A 14,873-nucleotide genomic window follows, 5' to 3' on the forward strand; every position below is an offset into this window, starting at 1 on the left:
CAGGTTTGAAGAAATTAATGCCTCCAAGAATACAGAATTTATTCTCCGGGGGACAAAGAGATTAAATATTTGCATATTCTTGGTATCACATTGTCCTGGCTCTTCATTGCAGACATTGCCTCAGGCTTTCAGAAATTATTCTGTAATGAATGGTGGCTAATAACTACACCACACATTATTAGCAAGGTGCTTCTTGTAATTGATCAACACACTTGTAGCAATCTTTTCAAGCATTCATTAATAATTGCTAATAGATAATACTGCAGCTAGCATTTAAAAAGAAAATCCTCAAAACTTAATGAGTGAATCAGAGTGTCTTTCAGAGTTCTGAATGACAAAACTCTTTGAATCATAGAATTATGGAACCTGGAATACACTTTGGAGAGGTTACCTAGCCCATATTCCATTTAAACAACACCAATAATTGTACTCTAATATATTATGACTCAAATATAAAATATAACATCTTAGGTTTGCCATTTAATTTTAGTTAATTAACCCCCCACTCAAGGTCTTAAGAACTGGATAATTACTTTTTGGAGGAATGTAAAGAAGAAGTGCTTTTTTTTCCCCTCTCCTATTCCATTTTGTAATATTCTGTGCTCTTAGAATCAAGAACATACCACACAGGAAATAACTAAAGCTTGTCTCAGAAAAGAACATTGAATTTTCACTTCATCGCCCATGGGTGAAGGAAGTAGGGAAAGAAAAAAAGCTCCATCTACTTTAACTTTCCAGGTAGTAAAACTAGGGTGTGAGTTAAGAGTGTAGGTTGTGGAGTTATAATATCTGTGTTATCTTTGGAAAATTGCTTAACCTCTCCATGGTTCACTCTCCTTACCTGTAAAATGAGGGCAAATATAATGCTTATTATATAGAGAGTTGTGAAGAAAAAATGAGAATTCATTTGGCACAGTTTCTGGCACATGGAAACAATGCAATAACGAGCCACTATCATTATTTATATCTGAATTTTACTTGATCATTATCTAATCTTTAGAAAATCATAAGATGTGACATCAAATATGGAGAGTATGAATGAAAGGAAACGAAAATCCTATAATTGCCACTGAAGTATGATAGGTCTCCATCCTAAAAAGAATATGATTTTTTGGTGGAATATAGCTAAATGGCAGAGAGGCCCCAATGTTCAAAATTCAAGAATAACATAGAGAAAATAAGGAAACTGAATAGTTAAATGATCATAAGATGACACTTGGCTAGGTATAATATGATGTTTAAAGGTCTTCTATTTCATTTTAATAACTAGAACAATACTGTACCTGGCTCCAGGATAGGAGGTATAGGCAATATATTAGTTGTTCATCTTCTTTGAATACATTCCAAGACTGAACACAAAAATATTATTCAAAGATACTTATTTCAATAAAACAGAAAGATTAGACGAAATAGCCCAGAAATCTGGGGGGTGCCTGGGTGACTTGGTCATTAAGTATCTGCCTTCGGCTCAGGTCATGATCCCAGGGCCTGGGGATTGAGCCCTGCACAGAGCTGCTTGCTCAACAGGGGTCTGCTTCTCTCCCTCAAATTCCCCCTGCTTGTGTTCCCTCTCTCACTGTCTCTCTGTCTCTGTCAAATAAATAAATGAAATCTTAAAGAAAAGAAATATCTCAGAAATCTAAGAACATACACATAATTACTCAGAAAACCATAGTACAGGTAGTCCTAGTATACTGGTGGAAGTGATGCTACTGCCATCTAGTGACATTTTGGTAAACTACCTTTGAAAGGAGGCAATAATATAATCCTTTTCAAATCCTTTAAAAAAGATTGAAACTATCTTTATTTTTTTCTATCAAAATATATGTATTTATTTAGTATATATATTAATAAAATACATATATTACAAACTTTGTTTTTTCTATGGGAAAACATTATGCCAATTTCCTATTCCTTCAAGGTCCAATGTCAAATCAGACTTAACATTCTGAATTACAGACAATCTGGGTAATAGCATAGTCATCTTTGTTGTAATTTAATATGAATCCCATAAAAGGAGATGTAGATTTCCAAGGAGATGGAAAAAAATACACTTATTTGGTTCACTTTTAATTTTTAAAAGTATTTTATTTATATATTATGTTGGAGAGAGAGAGGGAGAGCACAAACAGGGAGCAGCAGGCAGAGAGAGAAGCAGGTTCCCCGCTGAGCAAGGAGTCTGATGTGGGGCTCCATCCCAGGACCCCAGGACCATGATCGGAGCCAAAGGCGGATGCTTAACTGACTGTGCCACCCAGACATCGCCATTTTTTGAATTTTTAAAAAAGATTTATTTATTTATTTCAGAGAGAGAGAGAGGGAGAGAGAGTGTGTGTGCAGGGTGGGGAGGGCCAGAGAGAGAGGGAGAGTCTTAAGCAAAATCTGTGCTCAGCACGGAGCCTGACGCAGGGTTTGAGCTCAAGATCCTGAGTTGAAACCCAGAATTGGACACTTAACCAACTGTGCCACCCCAGGCTCCACAAGGTTCACTTTTTATAGTAACCATAATAGGGCCAAAGGCATGAAATTGGTGGTGGCTGGATTTCAGAAGCAAAAGCTATTACAGACATACCTTATTTTCTTGCTCTTTGCTTTACTGCACTTTGTAGAAGTTGCATTTTTTTTTTTTTTACAAATTGAAGGTCTGTGGTGACCTGTGTTGAGAAAGTCTATCTGTGCCATTTTTCCAACAGCATTTGCTCATTTGGTGTCTTTGTGTCATATTTTGGTAATTCTCACAATATTTCAAACTTTTTTATTATCACTATATTTGTTATGATAATCAGCGATCTTTGGTATTACTATTCTTGTTTTGAGGCACCACGAACCACGCCCATAAAAGATGTTTAGCTTAATCGATAAATGTGTGTTCTGATTGCTCCACTGACCAGTCCTTCCCCTATCTCTGTCCTTCTCCCTATTCCCAGAGACACAAAAGTACTGAAATGAGACCCACTAATAACCTTACAATGGCCTCTAAAATCCAAGAGAAAGGAGGAGTCACACGCCTCTCATTTTAAATCAAAAGCTAGAAATGATTAAACTTCCTGAGGAAGGTATGAAAAAAGCCAAGCCAGGCTGAAAGCTACACTTCTTGTGCCAGTTAGCCAAGCTGTGAATGCAAAGGAAAAGTTCTTGAAGGAAATTAAAAGTGCTCCTCCAGTGAACATGTGAATGATTAAAAAAAAAAAAAAAAAAAGTAAAACAGCCTTATTGCTGATATAGAGAAAGTTTTATGGTCTGGATAGAATATCAAACCATCCACGACATTTCCTTACGCCAAAACCTAATCCAGAGCAAGGCCCTAACTCTCCTTAATTTTATGAAAACTGAGAGAGGTGAGGAATCTGAAGAAGTTTGAAGTTGGCAGAGGTTGGTTCATGAGGTTTAAGGAAAGAAGCTGTCCCCATAACGTAGACTGGCAAATGGAATCGGCTAGTGCTGATGCAGTAGCTACAGAAGGTTACCCGGAAATTCCAGCTAAGGTCATTAACAAAGGTGGCCACATTACACGAGAGATTTTCAATGCAGATGAACCAGCCTTATATTGCAAGAAGATGCCATCTACAACCTTCATGGCTAGAAAGGAGAAGTCAACACCTAGCTTCAAACTTCAAAGGACAGGCTGACTTTCTTGCTAGGGGCTAATGCAGCTGGTGACTTTAAGTTGAAGCCAGTGCTCATCAGCCATTCTGAAAATCCTAGGGACCTTAAGAATTGTGCTAGATCTACTCTGCCTGTGTTCTAGAACTGGAACAACAAAGCCTGGATAACATCTCATCTTTGTACAACATGGTTGATTTTATTGAATATGTTAAGCCCACTGTTGAGCTCAGACGAAAAAAATTCCTTTCAAATATCACTGCTTATTGACAACACACCTGATCACCCAAATTCTGACCAAATTCTCAATGCACAATGAGATTCATGTGGTTTTCATGCTTATTAATACAACATCCATTCTGCAGCTCATGGATTAAGGAGAAATTCCGACCTTCAAGTTGTGTTATTTAAGGAATACATTTCATAAGGCTGTGGCTGCCATAGACAGTGATTTTCTCTGCTGGATCTGGGCAAAGTAAAGTGAAAACCCTCTCCAAAGAATCCACCACTCCAAAGGTCATTAAGAACATTTAAGAATCATAGGAAGAGGTTGAAATATCAACATTAGTGGGAGTTTTCGAAGAAGTTGATTCCAACCTTCCTGGATGATTTTGAAGGATGCAGGACTTCAGTGGACAAAGTGACTGTGGATGTGGTGGGAACAGCAAGAGAACTAGAATCAGAAGTGGAGCCTGAAGATGGGACTGCACTGGCGCCATCTTACAATAAACCTTAACAGATGAGGAGTTGCTTCTTATGGATGAACGAAAAAAGTAGTTGCTCTGGAGATGGAATCTACTGGTAAAGATGCTGAGAAGACTGTGGAAATGACAACAAATGATAAAGATTTTTACATAAACTTAGTTGATAAAACAGCAGCAGGGTTTGAGAGGACTGATTACAATTTTGAAAGAAGTTCTGCTGTGGATAAAATGTAGGCAAAAAAGTGTTATATGCTACGAAAAATCGTTTGTTAAAGGAAGAGTCCATTGATGTGGCAAAGTTCACTGTCTTTTTAAAAAATTATTATTAACATATAATATATTATTTGTTTTAGGGGTACCGGTCTGTGATTCATCAGTCTTACACAATACACAGCGCTCACAACACATACAGTTCATTGTTGTCTTAAAAAAAGGCATAGCCTTCAGCAGCTACCATCCTGATCAGTCAGCAACCATCAACACTGAAGCAAGACCCTCCATCAGCAAAGAGATTAACACTTGCTGAAGGCTAGATGATGGCTAGCATTTTTAGCAATGTATTTTTTAAAGATTTTATTTATGTATTTGACAGAGAGAGAGCAAGCTGGTGTGAGAGAGCACAAGCAGGAGGAATGGCAGGCAGAGGGAGAAGCAGGCTCTCCCCTGAGCAGGGAGCCCTATGCGGGACTCAATCTCAGGGCCCTGGGATCATGATCTGAGACAAAGGCAGACACTTATCTAACTGAGCCACCCAGGCACCCCAATGAAGTATTTTTTAATAAAGATATGCACACCTTTTTTTTTTTTAAGATTTATTTATTTCTTTGAGAGAGAGGGGGAGAGAGTGCATATGCAGGGGGAAGGAGCACAGGGCGAGGGAGAAAGAGTCTTAAGCAGACTCCACACTGAGCGTAGAACCCCACACGGGGTTAGATCTCATGACCCTAAGATCAGACCTTAGCCAAAACCAAGAGTCAGATGCTTAACTAACTGACTGTGCCACCCAGCTGTCCCGTATGTAGTACACCTTTTAGACACAATGCTATTGCACACTTAATAGACATAGTATAGTGTAAAGATATGCACTGGGAAACCAAAAACTTCATTAGGCTTGCTTAATTGCAATATCTGGAACAGAACTGGCAGTATTTTCTAGGTATGCCTATAAAGTACTTTGGGTAAAGTTCAGAAAGTCACAGAGTAATACTTCATGTTGCGAGGAGCCTATAGTGTATATTTTCAGAATCATACCTATCCAACTATATTTCGGCATACAACTTTAGAAGGCAATCAGTACATATTTGTTCAGAGAAACAAAAAGGAATAAATTATGTATATCACTATTTCTCAAAGGGAGATTATTGGCATTTTGAGTGAGACAATTAGTTGCTCTACAAATCTATCTCTGAATTACGGGACATTTAACAATACTGGCCTCCAAAATACCAAATACCAAACACCATCCTCCCCTTTGCTGTGTACTCTACTTCCTGACAGTTCTAAATGCCTGTGGGAAGAGGACAAACACTAAGAATCACTGCAATGTGTGAATTAATGATACATAAATGAAAAGGAATATAAAATATAAAATCCTTACTTTAAAGGAAATCACAATTTAGGCAAGTCAAAGCATACCATTTTAATAAGTTGTTTTCTAAAGTGTCTCATTTTAGATTCAGATTCAGAACAACTATTCTTAGATCTGTTATGTCAATAAGAAAGAATATAAAGAAGTGTTTTCAGAATGGAAAAAGTTGACTTTTTTCTTTTCTCAGATCAAGTGAAGATTTTATTTATTTATTTGAGAAAGAGTGAAAGCGATCAGAGGCAGAGAAAGCAGACTCACAGCTGAGTGGGACAGCCCAATGTGGAGCTAGATCCAAGAACCCTGGGATCATGACCTGAGCTGAAGGCAGATGCTTAACCAACTGAGCCACCCAGGCGCCCTGGAAAAAGTTCACTTGATGAACACACAGGTAGCAAATAATTCTCAAAATGGCCTGAGGTAGGTCCAGACCAGGAGCCAGAAGTTGATGAAAAGGTTCCCTTCATTGGAACAGAATGGAGGAAGACACTTGGTAAGGGAAAAATAGCAAACTTTAGGGAGTGGTTACTTTGCCAGGCAATATTCTGAACACTCTGAGTGAACCATCTAATCCTCACAGCAATTCTACACGACAGGTTACAGATATTATTCACATCTTGCAAATAAGAAAATGCTTTGGAGAGTGATCATACAACCTGACGAGACCACAGAGATCCAAGTAGTTGAGCCTAGGACTTAATCACGCCTGAAGTCAATTTCTGTAATGCTGGTCCTAAAAGCCTACCAAAGTGTTTCATTTCTGCTTTGCCCTTTACAAAGCCCATCATCTAATAGGTCATTCCACTTCAAACTCCTTAAGTAGATTTCCAATTCCAGATTTTTTGCTGATAAAATGTTTAATCAATTTTATGACTTCCTTGTTTATAAACTGTTCATTTAAGAAGAAACTAGAGTCTAATATTTAATTGGCATGGTTAGTGATTATGGGCACCATATGTTGAGTTCTTTGGCAAATACCTTTAATTTCCTTTCAAAACGCAGCCTTAAACAGTCATCCACCTACTCTGTGCTTGATCCTGGATAGTGAAACCCTTCTAGTAAATCTAATACACAAAAAAGCAGAAGGTACCACTATAAACCCATGATCATTAACCTCACCAGAGTCCTCAACACTGCGAGCAGCCTTACTATATTTTTCAAGTTAGTTCAGTCTCTCAGTTTGAAGGGGTATTTCAAATCTTCCTCTCCATGGACACTTCCATGCCCCATTTACTCAGCTGATCTTCAAGAACTGAGTTGCCCTATATTACTTAAGGGAAATGAAAGCCTTCATAAAAGAGCTTTTTTGATCTTCTACCAACAGAGGTAAGTATCTGAATGAACCCCTACCTGTCCTTTCTGTCAATGGAGGAAACATCTCTGCTGTGGGTGTGGGAAGGCCTATCTTTCCATGTGCTTTGGCATCCACATCCTAATACTTTCTCAAATATCAGACCCAATTGATTATCCTCTTCATATCTACAATATTTCTCTCTTAACTAAATCCTTTCTCTAGGTATTAAAATGCGCTTCTAGCATTTTCAACATAATAATAACAAAAACTTAATAATCTCCAAATATGTCACTTGACCCCAAAATTCTGCCCCCCCATCCTCTTCTTACTCCCTAGTAACCATCCTTCTTTTAACAACCATTCACAACTGAACTCAGGAAAGAGTTGTCTGCTATGAGTATCTTTACTTCCTCATTTCCATTTATTCTTCTACCACTCTGGTCTGGCACCATTCCACTCCAGTCCATTAATGGCTCTTAAGAAATAACTTCCCTACCACTATGTCCAGTGGGCAGTCTTTTTAAATTAATTATTATTTTTAATTTAAATTCAATTAACATAGAATATATTATTTGTTTCACGGGTACAGGTCTGTGATTCATCTGTCTTATATAATACCCAGTGCTCATTACAACACATACCCTCCCCAACGTCCATCACCTAGTTTCACCATCCCTCCATCCCCCTCCCCTCCAGCAGCCCTCCTTTTGTTTCCTATGATTAAGCATCTCTTATGGTTTGTCTCCCTCTCTACTTTCATCTTCTTTCATCTTTTCCTCTCTTCCCCTATGATCCTCTGCCTTGTTTCTTAAATTCCACATATCAGTGAGATCATATGATAATTATTTCTCTGATTGATTTATTTCACTTAGCATAGTACCCTCTAGTTCCACCCATGTCATTGCAAATGGTAAGATCTCATCTTTTTGATGGCTGCATAATATTCGTGGTGTGTGTGTGTGTGTGTGTGTGTGTGTGTGTGTATCACATTCATTCCATTATCTATCACATCTTTATCCATTCATCTTCCAATAGGCACTCTTGACCTTCATCTTAGTTTCCCTCTAACTGTCATTGGCCCCACTCCTGCTTACTTGAAATCTTTCCTCTTAGTTTCTGGAACACTACTTGCTTGATTTGCTTTTTTCTTTCTAGCCATTCATTCTCTGTTGTCTTTGCAGGTTCGTCTCCTCCTACTCTACCTGTAAATCCTACGTTTTTCATAGGACTCTGTCCTAGAACCTCTTCTTGTCTTATTCTCTACTTTTTCCCCCAACGGTCTCACCCACCTCCATGGATTCTAATACTACCTCTATGAGAATTACTCCATATTCATATTTAGATTGATGTCACTTAATACTAAACTATGATGACAAGCTTACCTGCATTTGTGCAACTGTTTTCCCAAAAATTTTTCTTTCTTTAACGTAAGTCCTGGTTTCTTCAAACATGAATTCACTGGCTGAAACTGCCAGGTCAGCAACCACTAGCCTTTCCTAGAACCCAAAATTAGGTCTTAAGCATCATTCTAATTCCACAAGTGATTTTCACATGATTTCAATGATAATAAATCTCATAATCTTTATGAAACTCCTAAAAATTAATCTCTTACTTCTAGAAGAAAATGCTCCCACAAAGATTTATAAGAATATTTTGACATCTCCATAATAATTCTCTAAAACAAATCCTTTATTTTTATAAATGACTGTCTTTACTACCTATAGATATATACATAATTTATTTCATTCCTTCTCATCACTCATCAATGAAAAGAGAAATATGAAATTGTAGATTTTTATTGATCTCTGCACATTAATGTCCTAATTGGTCTGTGAAAATCAATATCTCAAAGGGTACAGGTTAAATTCTATTAGTGCAAAAGTATCCACAACCAGTTTAAATCCATCTTGCTGGTGATTTCTTTCTCTATTTCTATGGCAGTGTTTCTAGCCTTGTCCCAAATTTCATGTTTAGCACAGGCTGAGGCAGTTAGTAGGCATATGCACCTATGCTCATATGCTAGTATGTGAGACTCAGTGACGCTCAGCTAGCACACTCCAAAAACACAGAGGTGAGGGTTGACCTTATGAGGTATGAACTCAACAACTTTCTCCTTTGATTCTCAGGTATTACAAAAAATCCTGCCCAATGTTTTGGCTGACCATTCCTTATAAGGAGCTAAGAATTCTTGACTTGTAGTTAAGCAGCTAAAATCATTCTAAGAGGGTATCATAGTCATGAAATACATAATTTCCCTACTCACGTATAAGCTTTGATTGGATATCCCTGAGTTTAGTTATTTACTTATCCAGCCTACAAAACTCAGGTGTTTTTTGTTGTTGTTTTTTACAACTTTAAGCTATACTCAAATGACTGACTGTATCATAAGTTTTATATATGTGAATTTCCATAGTTCTATGTTATTGCATTCGACTTCATTAGCTAATCAAAAGATGGACTCTTTAATAATTCTGACCTGTGGAAGCTCTTTCATGAGGTAATAGAAGCCTTTATTCTCTTCTCCAATTAGGGCACTAGCTGGTAACCGGACATCTTCAAAGAATAATTCTGCAGTATCCTAATGGATCACACAATTAAGTACAGAATTATTTCACTCAAGTCTCCCAACAAACCAATGAGGTAATGATTATTTTCATTTAAGAAAACAAAAAGAAGACCAAAAACTAGAAGCCAAGTTGGAGTGGTTAATATTACGATGTGGAAGTGGTAAACCAGGTATGCAAACCCAGATTCACCTGATTTCAAAAACTGGTGGCTTTCTCACAACACACTGTCATTCTAGCTCTAATCTTGTCCAGTTCTATATGTACCAAGAGCTAAGGGTTTCTAATGCAAAGTAAAACATGTTTTTCTTTTTTGGTGATGAAAAAACTACAAGATAATTACCAAATAATAAAAAAAATTTTCTCCTCTTATTCATAATTTTCTTCAATCAGTTTAATAGGTCTACCAATATACAATTAATTTTGCCATTAATGAAGCAGATATTCAAAATACCTTGATTCACTTCTGCTGCTGAATAACAGAAAGAGATACAGTTAGATAAATGGAATAAATCTCTCAACATTTCTGAAAAGCGTATCTTAGGAATTTTGCATAAGAAGATATGATTTGATATACATCCATCAAAATTATAGAACTACATAGTTCTATTAAGTCATAATTGAGTAAGCTCAATTATTTATAATTAATAATTTGTAGTGTGACTTACCTGGGCTTTTTGTCCCATTTTTTGTAGCTTTCTTCCCTTGATAAATCCTTTCATTCCATTTTCCACCAGAAAAAGGCTAATGCCATGGGCAGGAGAGAGAGCTTCACGATTTGTGACTGCCACTACAATCACAATGTCACTCAGCCACCCATTGGAGATGAACACCTGCAACCCCAAATATACTGTGATGTTCCACAATGAATCAGATCCATGTATAAGTCATGATTGGAAGAAAGTATATTTAAAAAAAAAGAAAGTATATTCAAGAAGACTAAATCAGACAAGACACACTTTATGCCTCTCTTTGTACTCTAGCCAAGGATCTGCAGTGTTAATAACCTATAGGAGGTTATTAAAGAGCACAAGGAAAACAGCCCAATACTTCAAAGAATGAACCCAGTGCATTTTCATTCCACAACTAATACTATAAATAATAATGAACAGAGCTTATTATATCCTTTCCAAATTAAAACAGAATTATCTATAAAAATGATAAAATGACAAACTTTATTTATTTGAGAGAGAGAGAATGAGACAGAAAGAGCACAAGACAGGTGAGGGGCAGAGAGAGAAACAGACTCCCCACTGAACAGGGACACCCCGGCCCTGCATCCCCCGATGTGGGACTCAATCCTAGGACTCTAGGATCATGACCTGAGCTGAAGGCAGTCGCTTAACCAACTGAGCTACCCTGGTGCCTGATCAACTGTATTTTAGAAAGAAGCTGCAGATGAGAAAAGGGAACCTGTTTTAAATGACACTATACTATCAAAGAACAATTATATTCTAAAATCCACAGTGCTATACATACAAATAATGGGAAATAAGCTACTGATATGAGGCTTGTCTACACGATAGCAAGTGAAGGGGGACATGGTTATATGTTGACACAATAATCAAAGACCCTCAACATCTCTCTGTATAAGGAGATCCTTGAGCGAAGGGACTATTTCCTACTCATATACCTACCATTAGTGCCTAGAATAGCATTTGGCACATAGAAGGCCTTCAAGGATATTTGTTGACTAAATGAGAAAAATGTATTCCTGAAAATAAATTCTATACATCATAGCAAAACTACTTTTTCTACAGTGTTGCTCCATTACACCACTTGTTCAAAAACCTTTCAGGTCTCCCAGTTTCGTACCTTTTTAAGATAATAATGGCCATCTGTGTAGTTGCCACAGCTGAATTGCCCACAGTGCCTTTTTTTGTTTTGATTAGTGCCTGTATACTCTAAATCCAGGCCTCAGACATATACCAACAGACATTACTATACATAAAGACAAACAACGGAATGAAAGGAAAGGAACTGTTTACAGGGCAAAAACTCTTCACTTAATGCTGATTTCAATTTGGTAAAATTGAATGGAGTTCTTCAACAGTTTTTCTTGGCCATAATTGTGGAAAAGTGTTAATAGATTCTGAACCATTTCTGCAATAGTCTGACAGAACGTAAGTATTTTCAGCATGACTGATCTCCTTTTCTTATAAAATTATAACAGAATTCTCTCTGTAAAAAAGACTTTCTCAATTTCTTTCCTAATCATAACAGTCAAAATTTTTAATAGGGCTGGTGGTATCCCTAATGAGTGCCATCATTTTTAATTTTTTTATTTTCTTATTTTATTTTCTGGTATAATAGAAATTGTAGATGTCATTATATTATAATTGTCATTGTAGATGTTACATAGATAGCGTATTGTGATAAAGAAAAGGAAAAAAAAAATCCTCCATGAGTCCATCATACAAATAGCATTATGAATTTCCTTTCTGGTCTTTTTTCTTTTAACATAGTTGAAATTTATAGGCATTTTCACTTAAATGTTAATATGATCTCTTCACTTAATGTAATTATTTTTCTATACCATTAAAAACTTCATATTGATGCTTTAATAGGTGCATCTTATTGATGTACTATATTTACTTACTTATTCCTTTACTTTTGCTTCCTTTCAATTTTTTGTTATGTCTAATAGAGATCTGAAAGCAGTCAGTGGTGTTATCTTGGGTAGTTCACACAGAAAACCTGCTTAGAAAGCTGGAGTCATAGGAGAAAGGGTTCCCATTTCACTTTTGACCAAATATCCTAGTCTTCTGTGGTCCTCTGTGGGCAGAGGTAAGTGATCATATACTAGAATCAGGACATATTTATTATCGTTCTTAGGATGAATAATTTAGACTAAAATTCTTAAAGTATATTTGGGAAAACACCAGTGACTCAAGATAATCTGAAGAGAATTTCCTAGGGCATAAGACATACTGTACCCGACTTTTAGAGGTTCACAATGCATATTAGCATATCAAAGGATGAGAAGTTGCACACATTTTCTGAATTTATTTGACACCACAGATACTGTTTTTCAGTATAACAACTATGAAACTAGATTATGGAACGGTCTTTAGAACTGCGCTACTCCAAATGTGTTGTTCAGACCAATGTGAGCCCACAAACTGTTCTTAGTCCTTGACAGTGTTAAGTACAGAAATCAAGAGTGTTTACAAAATCTTACAGTGATTTGACAGTATAACACTTAAACTTGTGATTTTGTAAGTGCAAGTTATTAATCTAAAACTAATTAGAATTTTTTTCAAAAATTTCAAAGAAAACAAACATATTTAGTTCTTCAACAGGCTTTGAAACAATTTTTGGAAAGGCCTCCTTAATGTAAAAGATAAACATCTTTCCTTCACTTAACTCTCAATCAGCAATAAATATTTACTGAGTTTATACCAGACACAGCTTTAGGTAAACAAAATCCTCTGCCATCAGTAATATTAGATTCTAAGGGACGTATTTACTCCTAAGCCTGTCTGTAACCTTAATTGGAGGGCTTTCCAATTTCATCTGGGTTGATGTGACTCTCAGATTGAAGAACTCTCAAATTCTATCAAAGAATTCTATCAAATTCTTTCTCTACAAAAAACTTTTGAAACTCTTCTTGATATTTGTAAGAAAATCTTATCTCCGATTTTTCATGAATATCAAGTTTATTAATTATTGTTTGTCTCATATTTGGACAATACAACCCTTTCCTCTCTCTTTTGTGGCTTGAGAAGTGCTATTTGGAAGCGAAAACATTTGCTATATTAGTGAGGAGAGCATGACAAATGGAACATAGAAGAGGAACAGATCTCATGTAATACAAATGTTGCAAAATTCTTACAAGACAAAACTTGAATAAATATTCTTCTCCTGAGTCCATAGATCTGAGAGAATCAACAATGAGTAAGCATTAAGACAGTTAACACTTGGCATGACTAAGGAGAGAAGGGCTGTGGAAGTCTCTCTTTACACACCTTGCTTCCATTGAGAATCCAGTCACTTCCATCCTTTTTGGCATTTGTTCTTATTCCTTGCAAATCACTACAATTGGAAAAAAGTGAAATATAATGAAAAGAAATTCATTAGTTGGTTAAAAACTGCATTATCAAAAAGATCTTACATAAGTATATCTATAATGTGATAATTCAAATGTTTATACCATGATAGAAATTGACTTCTAATATTAGAAATTTTATACAAATGCACTGAAAAATCACGTCTGCTGTATCATTTTCTAAACCAATTATACAAATGTATATGATTAAGATTACATAAACTAGTCAGCTTTTATAGAGCATAAAAATTCCAAGTAGCATTCAAGACCTCCACATTAGACTCAGATGACATCTTAAAGCCCACTATATTTGAGATTATTTGCCACCACGTACCTGCCTGCCTCCATTCACCTTGGGTCCTTCCTCTATCTCTACTGATCAAAACTTAGCTAGTCAATCACTTCTCGGCCTTTTGGCTAAGATCAAGTGTAAAATTTAGCTATTTAAAAGACTATGTCTCAAATGCTTCCTCTAACAAGCCTGCTCTAAAAGTGGAATAGATTATTTTTTAATAAAAAGTAAACAAATGTTCACAATTGAAATATGAAAGGCACAGACAATATTCCAGACCAAAAAAATATTGAAAACAATTTTATCTCCTAGAATAAACATTTCTAAAAATACAACCTTCCATCATTTTTTCAACGGAAACAGATACACACATGTATGTATTTTCATAAAATTATATGCTTTTGACCTCCAAATAAGATCTAATGCTTTTCCATAAGATCATTTATATCATCAGCATAGAATTACATTGTATAGATTTATCATGATTTTTTAAAACAATCTATTTGGGTAAATTTCCAATTTTTTGTAAATATCCTACAAAAATAACATCATGTATAAAGAATCTACATCACTTATCCTAATCCTTGGAACCTTATATAGAAAAAGGGTTTTGCAGAAGTGATTAATTTAAGGCTCTCAAGATGGGGAAATTATCTTGGGTTATCTGATGGAGGGACCTTAAACGCAAATGTCCTTATGAAAGAGAGGCAGACAGAGATTAAACACACAGAAAAGGAGGAGCAATGTTACCACAGAAGCAGGCTGGAATGATAAGATCACAAG

General features: G+C 36.1%; 1 protein-coding gene across 1 annotated transcript in view; it reads right to left on the reverse strand.

Moving 5' to 3' along the window:
• The window catches only part of LOC111143314 (acyl-CoA dehydrogenase, long chain), a 40,621-nt gene that overhangs the window by 11,292 nt on the left and 14,456 nt on the right, over positions 1 to 14,873 (reverse strand). Inside the window, exons 5-8 of the mRNA XM_022496976.1 lie at positions 13,719 to 13,785; positions 10,419 to 10,583; positions 9,663 to 9,764; positions 8,569 to 8,682 (exon numbers count right to left, since the gene is read on the reverse strand). Of these exons, the coding sequence (XP_022352684.1) occupies positions 8,569 to 8,682; positions 9,663 to 9,764; positions 10,419 to 10,583; positions 13,719 to 13,785 (448 nt within the window). The remainder of the gene's footprint in view (positions 1 to 8,568; positions 8,683 to 9,662; positions 9,765 to 10,418; positions 10,584 to 13,718; positions 13,786 to 14,873) is intronic.

This window comes from Enhydra lutris, unplaced genomic scaffold, assembly GCF_002288905.1.
Source record: "Enhydra lutris kenyoni isolate GAN:26980312 unplaced genomic scaffold, ASM228890v2 scaffoldscaffold1, whole genome shotgun sequence".
NCBI classification, from domain to species: Eukaryota; Metazoa; Chordata; class Mammalia; order Carnivora; family Mustelidae; genus Enhydra; species Enhydra lutris.